At 37.2% G+C, this 8,703-nt stretch overlaps 1 protein-coding gene across 1 annotated transcript; it reads right to left on the reverse strand.

Moving 5' to 3' along the window:
- Positions 1 to 4,839: 4,839 nt before the first annotated feature.
- LIG4 (DNA ligase 4) lies at positions 4,840 to 8,657 on the reverse strand. Its single transcript, XM_026855790.1, has 2 exons — positions 8,542 to 8,657; positions 4,840 to 8,413 (listed from the first exon to the last, which is right to left on the reverse strand). The coding sequence occupies exon 2, from the start codon at positions 8,394 to 8,396 to the stop codon at positions 5,658 to 5,660; it is 2,739 nt and encodes a 912-aa protein (XP_026711591.1). The 5' UTR covers positions 8,397 to 8,413; positions 8,542 to 8,657; the 3' UTR covers positions 4,840 to 5,657.
- Between the last annotated feature and the right edge of the window lie 46 nt (positions 8,658 to 8,703).

An 8,703-nucleotide genomic window follows, 5' to 3' on the forward strand; every position in this document is an offset into this window, starting at 1 on the left:
ATTATGAAGGACTTGATACTTCATATAACCGTTCACCTTGATATCAGCCCTCCTTCCTCGTTCCCTTAGGAATGAATGGAACAAGGCAGTTTCATGATAGAATTTTCAAGGGAAACCCCAACAGTTTTTTGGGTTTTTTTTTTGTTTAATGGAAGCACACAATTTGAAAATAAGAGAAAGGATTAACTTCCATATGCTAGAGAAGAGCAGTAATGATTTTTTTATCTAGCTCATTTCTACAGTTACTCAGTTCACTTCTGTTCCTGCCTCCCACAGTTTTCACTCCACATCCTTTAGCAACTTGCCTACTATCTTTTTTACCTCCTTTACAAAAATTATTTTTTGTATCTTACCTTCTCTAGTTTTTAGTCCTGTCCCTGTTTTTCATTACACTTTCTTTCCAGTATTTTAATACTCAGTATTTCAGTGTTTTATCTTAATTGTCCTCTTTTTCCTTCCCTATCTCATTATATCCTTTCGTACTGTGTCCATCTGTCTGAACAGCAACATTCAACTATGGAACTTCTAACTCATTTCCTTCCTCCAGTACCTGTTCACCCCAAACTACTACCTAATTCCCTGACATACATTCCATAGGAAGTACTCTTCTTTTTTAGTCTGCAGGTGTTGGGGGAAGGTGGGCTTCTCGAATTTTTTCTTCATCATAGCTGCCTTGTGTCCTGGTTTTGGCCAGGATAGAGAGAGGAGCACAGCTAGAGGGTCAGGCCCAGATTGGTCATTTGAGTATTCCCTATAATTTGATGTCATGCTCAGTATATAGGCAGACGCCTGCTCTCTCTCACAGCCCGTTTTTCAGTTTCAGTTTCCAGGTCCAAGCGGTGGAATTTCTGGTGCAGCTGGGATCGCTGCGGGCAGCAGGGGCCTCTGTACCGGTTGCTGGCCAGTGAGCCACTGCTGTATTTTACCTGTTTGGATTTACTATTGTTACTGTTGCTTTGTTACTACATTTTTAAATTCAATTTAGGAATTTCTTTTTTTTTTTTTGTTCCTCCTGTTTCACTGGGGAGTGGATGGGGGGAAGTAAACAACTGGCCACGTGGTGATTGGCTACTTGACTGAGTTCAAACCACTGCACCTTGAGACCACTTTCCCTCTCCTTTAACAATCACTGCAAAAAGGTGAGAATTGCTGAGAGCAAGAATTCTGTGCATTGTTTCATTAGCTAATAATATGGTCACAAAGGAAGCAAGGAAGTTACTCGTTGCCTCATCTCAGTACTCCATGGGAAAGCACTTGAGTATAAGAAGAAATTAATCAGAGTTGGAAGTCTTGGTGCATTTTTGTGCCCAGTGTGTCCTGGTAGAGTAAGAACAGAAAGTAGAGTGAATTTGTAGAAAACAGAAAAGTTCTAATTACAAGGGATCCCACATGAGCCTAAGAACTGACACTCCTGGCTAATAAAACGCCCCCCTGGTAGAATCTTTCTCTGCTGCCTGCAGCCTCAGTCCTGTCTTTCTTACCTACTCTGTTCATAGAGCACACAAATACTGTTTCACAAGCCTTACTTACAGTCTCTTGCATAGGCCAGAGTACATTGCACAATTTTTGGTCTTGTTTATCTTGAGATTGAGAGATGTTGTCTTAGCACCTCAAAGACATATATCTAAAGTCAAGAGTTATCAGAATAGTGGAGATGACAGTCATGACCCTTATTCATCATTTTCCCCTTACACATTGAATTTGTTACACAAAGAATACTTGTCTCTGGATTAACGTCCAATCATTTCTAGATGAAATTTAGGCACATTTTGGTGGTGAAGTTTGTTGTGACGCTGAGGCTGGACAAGGAGGGGACTATGATCCAAGAGACCTTATTTGTGTTGCATGCTCTGACGTTCCAGGGGCTCAGGTTAAGTAAAGAACTCGCATTCATGTTTTTATTTCATTCTGAAGCTCTGAGTACCTGAGCTGTACAATAGCTCACGGTGATATGTAATTGTATGTATCATGTAATATTAATGCATACTACAGAAGGTAGAAATGTGTTGTGCAGATTGTTACAACACGGCTACTTCATTTATCAGTGCTTGTTTTCTTTTGTTTAGATGTGTCCCAAGCATGGTACAGATTTCTTGGAATACAAATGCTGCTACTGCTGTTCAGTAGCATTTCTGCAACGCTTGCCACGACGATTTCCAAAGAATGACAAGCATCCCTAAAGAACTCCCACACTGTCCTGCAGGTAGTATTTTTATAAAGCATTCTGAAGTCTGAGATTAGTAATTAGTTCTAACTGATATTCTTACCTTTTCTTGGTGATGATTTCTAGGAAAACCACATGGTCAGTTATACAAATTTTAAAGTCAGTACCTTGAATAATATTAGAATGAGTTTGTTCAATGCATGCATTTGATTTTTTGCTTTTCTGGCAATACAGGCAATGTCATCACCCTGATCCTTTAAACTTTAGGTACCTCGATACAGAAAGGCATTCCAATTTACTTACACCAATTCAGACTCCATATGAGATTCCTGATAGAACCTCAGAATTGTTTCTTACTGCAGGGTGTAACTCTTGTTCATCTTTATTGATTTTGCTTTTAGACTGTGCTAATTTCTCCCCCAGTATTAACGAGATTAAACCTATTTTGTGATTCTCCCTATAAGCTTTTTGCCTTTTTTGCTTTGAATTAGATTTGAAATTACACGACAGCTTATTTTTTTCCCCCTTCAAATACCAATTCAACAATTCAAAATTGCCAGTTAAAAACCAGTGAATAGGAAAAAAGTTTTTCTCTACTTCCCCCAAACTGCAAGGTCTACTGTCTCTTTTCTCTTCTTTCTTTCTCCACTTCTTCATGAACATCATCTTAAAATAAACTTAAAATTTTATATTACAATGCAAAATGGAAGGCTTGGTCTCAAGCCAAGTGCCTCTTTAAAAACCCCAATAATAATCTTTAAACAGTATGTAAATAGGCTAAGAAATCTTAATCTACGGAACTCCTGTTTGCAAAGATATAGAAGTAATTAAGAAAATGGGCATATTTATAGTAAAAAATATAGTAGGCTGATGTTTTGTAATCAGAGTAAGTCCTCTGGAAGTTCAAAGATCAGGTTGTTTTAACGTTTTGACTCCAGCAATTCCTCTTTCTTGAACACTATTTTTAATGGATTATGATTACCTAATAATAAAGGCTAGTATTATATGTCAAAACCTTTTTTTTACTTGACCAAAGAAAGTAAATAAGAGACTTTATTCATACACAGACACTCTGTTGATCCACATCAGCTCTTACTGCTACCTGCAAGTCTTGTCTTCTATTCATCCTTAGACATTGTGCCTGAAATTCTCTCTGCGTACCTCCTTAATTAATTTGACTTTTTAAGAAAAAAGTTTTGTGTCTGGACAACATATTCTTACTTTTTGGATCATTTCCAGCCTTCATTGGGTCCCTCAGTACAAATCAGGATTTTCTTAAAACTAAGCAAATTCACAGATTTCTTCTTTACTTCTCCTATTTTCCTGTCACTACTGTTCTTCCATAAGAATGCCTTTGTTTAGAGGCTCCATGCATTCTCCTGTCCCATCTTATATTCTAGATACTTTAATAACAGCTGGGTGCAATTTCATCCACAGATCCATGCAGTCCATCTACCTAAGTCGCCATGTAAAAGAAACATCTCAAAAGAAAACCTGATCTGTAATGCCTATTTTTAGTAGCAAGATTCTTTTTTTTACACTGACCTAATGAAATACAGCATTACTTATTCAACATTTTAAATGTAAATGTGCGAAACAGTAAACAAAAAGAAATGCTGATTATTATGCTACATACAAATCTGCATGATTAATTTTTAGTTCTAACTAGAACTGGGGCAAAATACAAAATAAAACAAGCTAAAACAGCATACTGCATCTGTAAGGCTTTTTTTATGTGTAAAAAAGTAAACCTTCAGTTTAAGTAAGTATAAAAATACACCTTCAGTACACTGTGTACTGAGGAGTCAGTGAAAAGAGTAACAATTTTGCTGGTAACTTACTAGTTCTAGGTTCCACAGCCTTGCATAGTTTTGAGAGCACAGAGACAAATGTGGAATCGATACTTTTTAAATACATCTGTGTAAATAACATTTAGATCTCAAAGTGAGGTATTAGGCAATGTCTCAAGAGTTTGCTGTAATTCATATATGCCTTTCTCTTCACTTTCCTAACCAGGATCACCTAAAATACATACTTTACTAAAACACTTTTAACTGTGTGGATGTGAAGATAAACTCTCTTTTCATTTTTTACTTGTAAATCAGAATATATGACATTACACAGAAACCAAATCAGGTGAAACTGAAGTACTGTATTTCACATATACCAATTTGCTACTAGAATTATTAGAGGAAAAATAATGCACTTTCAGTATATACTATTTGTTGTATACAAAAAAAATAATCCTGCTTTTTAACAATTTATATGGTGGCTTAAGAGAAGTGGTTATTACATTTTACCTATTTAGTATATTTCAAATAAGGGAGCTCCTAATGTTTATACTAACAGTGAAAGATAAGAATAAACTTCCTTCCAATTAGCCTTTCATTTAACATTTCCCAATTCTTTTTATGGTAATTTTTTATATGAACACTACCACAAAAAGCATTGAAGAAACAGGTCGGCCAAAAATTGGTTCTGTGTGATCAGCCCAACAGCAGTTTAGTTTGATACCAGTATTAACATAACAAGAACTGAGGCCTCAACCTTTCTCCTCTCAAAGTTAATGCGTAAATTTATCTAAGAGTAAAAATCAGAAACTAAGTTTCGTGCTTTACAAGAGTTATCTCTTACCAAAAAAAAAAAATAGCAGGCAGACTTTAAAAATGGGTTTTATTTAGTAATTAACAAAAAATACATTGGATATTTGGAAATTAATCTTACATTACTGAAACAGCTTATGAAACATTTTTTAAAAGGTAAACTGCTATATAAGTGTAAAAGCCTAGCCTTGTCGCACTTCATGGTTTACCTGTAATGAACACAAGAGGTCATTACAGTTTTTAAGTAATTGATTTGTATTTTAATGATATATAGGTCATTATCAATTCATTAGCACCTCAATCTGAAGTTTAGGTTCTATTTTGCACAAAAAAACATGGGATCAATGCAATCTTGTAAAATCAAAGTGCTACTGAGGCTGTGTGGGGCTCAATACTAAAGCCGGTGTAAACAAATTAAAATAATACAAAGTTTATAAATTACTGAATTCTATAGCATATGGAATATCCACAAAACTATTCCACAAAAACATGTGATTTCCAATTGATAAATAAACAATATGTTAAATAGCAGAATCTCCATAAAATAGTAAATTACTGTCTCCATTTTGAACAATGAAGGCAAGCACTTAATAACTATGAATTCTCTTAGGTAAAATATCAGATCTCTCCAGAGACCTGTTGGTGAAGTAAAAGATTTACATTATTTATCTTGCGGTGTTTTTTTTCCTCCTCCAACACAGCCTAGCATCCTCTTGCTTCTGCAAGTATAATTAAAAGCCTTCCTCTGATTTCAACAATACAGTGTAATTCTTTAGCCAGAGTCAGGTTTAAACGGACATGAAAACACACAAAAAATTTAAGGCAACCTCATAATATCCAAGTCCAACCATACCAACAAGAATGCTTTTGCTCCAAGCTTAAAAACGACTTTAAATTAAGTACTGACTTTCATTCTTTGCAACTCCTTCCTCCACTGACTGCGTTACCCACAGCTCAGATACGATTTTAAATTTTTTCCCAAATGTTCTCCTGAGTGCTTTCATCTGTTTTACCCGGGAATGATCTTCCCCTATAACAACATGAGAGACACCCTCTTCAAGGTGAGAGACCACTTTTGCACCATAAAAACGGAGCTCCAAAGCTCTAATTGATAGCATCGTTCCATGGATTTTGGTTCTTGGCTCGTTAACAACATTGTAACAGTCCACATAAATAGTGTTTCCTCTGAATATACTGAGATGACAGCTGTTCCATGAATAACGTTCTTCTACCTCTGCTATCATGTCCAAGGGCATCACCTTATGGTCTTTCATTCTTGAGAACACGTCCTTGAGTTGTGCAACATCTGTGTCTGTCATGTAGCTGTCTCCATAACAATCATACTCACGAGCAAAATGTTCTTTTGTGTCAGGACACATGTGAATCATAAAGGATGGCTGCCAAGGCACCAGCATTTTGGTTTGAAAACACTGAAGGAGCCACTCTGCCCTCACCACATCGTATTTGTTGGAGGCAATGATGTTTTTCACTCTGACATTCTCAGCTCCTACAATGACACAGTAAGTCTCTGGCCCTGGGTTCTGTACCACACTACCACCACATTCAGCTATTCTGCTTTCCAGCTCAGACTTTGAGCACTTTCCTGTTCCTGTCATAACACAAAATTCAACATCTTCAAATATATTTGAAACCTTGTTTACACTAGAAAGATCAGGAGCTTTAAATTGCTCAGCTATTCCAATTACCTTCTTCACCTTTGATACAGTTTTCCTTTTTTTCTCTTGAGGCTCATCATACTCATCTATATGAAGGTGCTTAGATGCCAGCTTCCCTTCTGCTTTGCTTCTGAGATCTTCTAACATGTCTGAAGTCATACACTCGTACCATTCTTTGTCCTCTCTTATCTTCTCAATTCGGGGGAATCTCAAAGTACAGTCAGTTTTGTACATATCACTGTTAACAATCTCGGCTGCCTTGATCTGAACAACGACAGAGTTGCAAGGCTCAATGTACATTTCAGGTTTTTCAGTTCCACACAAAATGTTACAGGGAGGGTCCTTCCTATGGTAGGGTTTCCAGTGCTTAGCCAGTTTCAAACCTAGATCATACAATTCCTTCATAGTATAGCCAGAACCAACACGACAAATAGAGTGGAAAACAGTAGGTTTTTCGTTTGGAGGGGGTGTCTCTGCAATAGCACACAGAAAATGAGACATCATTCCACCACGTGAGCCCTTCCCCCAGTAACCACCAACAATTAAAAGGTCTAGTTCATCCATCAGCCCATTGACATATTCCGGCTTGATTTTTAACCAGCCTTCTCCACGTTTGTCAGGCTTGTATGTGGACATGGGATCTTTCACCATAATTCCTTCCTCTCTGTTATCTATTGCTTCATTTAAAGCATCAATTACTTCTTTTCTTGTGCTGGCACTTTTTTTACGTACAACATGTATCCTGCCAGTTATTGGGGTAAATACACTACTTAAGATTTCATATCTTTTGCTTAGTACTTCGTGCCCCAACTTCTGATTGTTAACCATCAATACATCAAACACACAGAAGCAAGTCTGCAGATCAGAATCCTCTACCATTCTTTTTATGTCAAATCTGTTTCCTTTTTGCATAAAGGTTTGTGTCTCAGGATTGTAAGCCATCATTTCACCATCGAGAATGCAATTTTGTATATTGCTTTTAAATACATTATGAATAAATGGTGTTAATGAACCATCAAGCGGGGAAGCACCAAACTGCTGAGTATAGTCAAACCCATTTCGGGAAAAATATTTATACACATCTCCATCTTTGTGCATCTGCATACGTTCACCATCCAGCTTAGTCTCTATGTAGAATATCTGGTAATTCATTTGTTTCTCAATTTGCTGGACATCAGCAATAGCAGCAAGCATTGGTTTAAAGGCAGAAAATAACATGATAGAAACATCACTAAGGGAGACTGAGGGATCATGCAGTTGTCTACAAACTTTTTCCAAATCAGTTGTGACATTGTGTAATTCAACAGCATCAGGGTGAAAAATGGAAAATATAGTCTGTTGACTAACACCAAGCCTTAGATCCTTTATAATCATCCTGATGAGCCACTTTTGTTCCAGTGCTGTGCTCTGGGTAATTAACTGAAGAAGACTTTTCTTTAATAGCCCCTTGTTTTTAGCAGCATTATTATTAGCTATCACATCTAAGTGTTCATTGACTTGTTCTATTGTCAGTCTGCCTTGTTTTGGGCTCCTAGGTTTTAACACAAAGTATGCAATCATTGCAAAATCTCCAGCATCTCCACGTGAGCCAGAAGGGGTTCTGTAATTTAAAAGCTTTGCAGCATCTTTTCCATCTTTTGGTAAATTAAGCAGTTCAATATACAGTTTTGCAAGCATAGTTTCTTTAATTCCGTATGCCATCCTTTCTCTTTCCAACTGTGGAAGAATAAGTCGCATAGCTGGATAAAAAGAATCTGTGACATCTTTCTCATTTTTATGAAGAGCATCATGGAATTTTCTCCAGGAATCCAGAAACTCCCTGAAATACTTGATTTTCTCCGGACGAGATTTACATGTCTGTATTCGCTCCAGAGTAGAACACAGATCTGCAAAAGGCACGTGAGAGGCGACAGTTTTTTTAGGAGGAGGCTGGGAAGCTGGTGTGGAAGCCATCAAGCGTCCGTTTTTCACTAAGAACAAAAAAAAAAAAAAAAAGTTTGTAGAGAAAGAAAATGCCAGCACGTTATTATGTCTCAAAAAAAAAAAAAAATCCAATTAGTATTTACTGATTTTCTCATTTTTCTAACTAGAATTTTACCGTTATCTTTACTTAAAAGTCACCAGGTGGTACTGCTGTCCATAGTTATGGCAGAACTCAACAGTCGAGCTGCGGCACTGACACAAGGCATCGCCGAGACGAGAGGGCTGTGAGGCAGGGAAAGGCACGGCGCCCCCCTCCCGCTGCTGCGCAGGGATCGCT

Source organism: Athene cunicularia, assembly GCF_003259725.1.
Source record: "Athene cunicularia isolate RWA chromosome 1 unlocalized genomic scaffold, athCun1 chr1_part1, whole genome shotgun sequence".
NCBI lineage: Eukaryota > Metazoa > Chordata > Aves > Strigiformes > Strigidae > Athene > Athene cunicularia.

What these genes read in the sequence shown, in the direction of transcription:
- LIG4 (XM_026855790.1), bottom strand. Translation starts at nt 8,396, where the DNA reads ATGGCTTCCACACCAGCTTCCCAGCCTCCTCCTAAAAAAACTGTCGCC.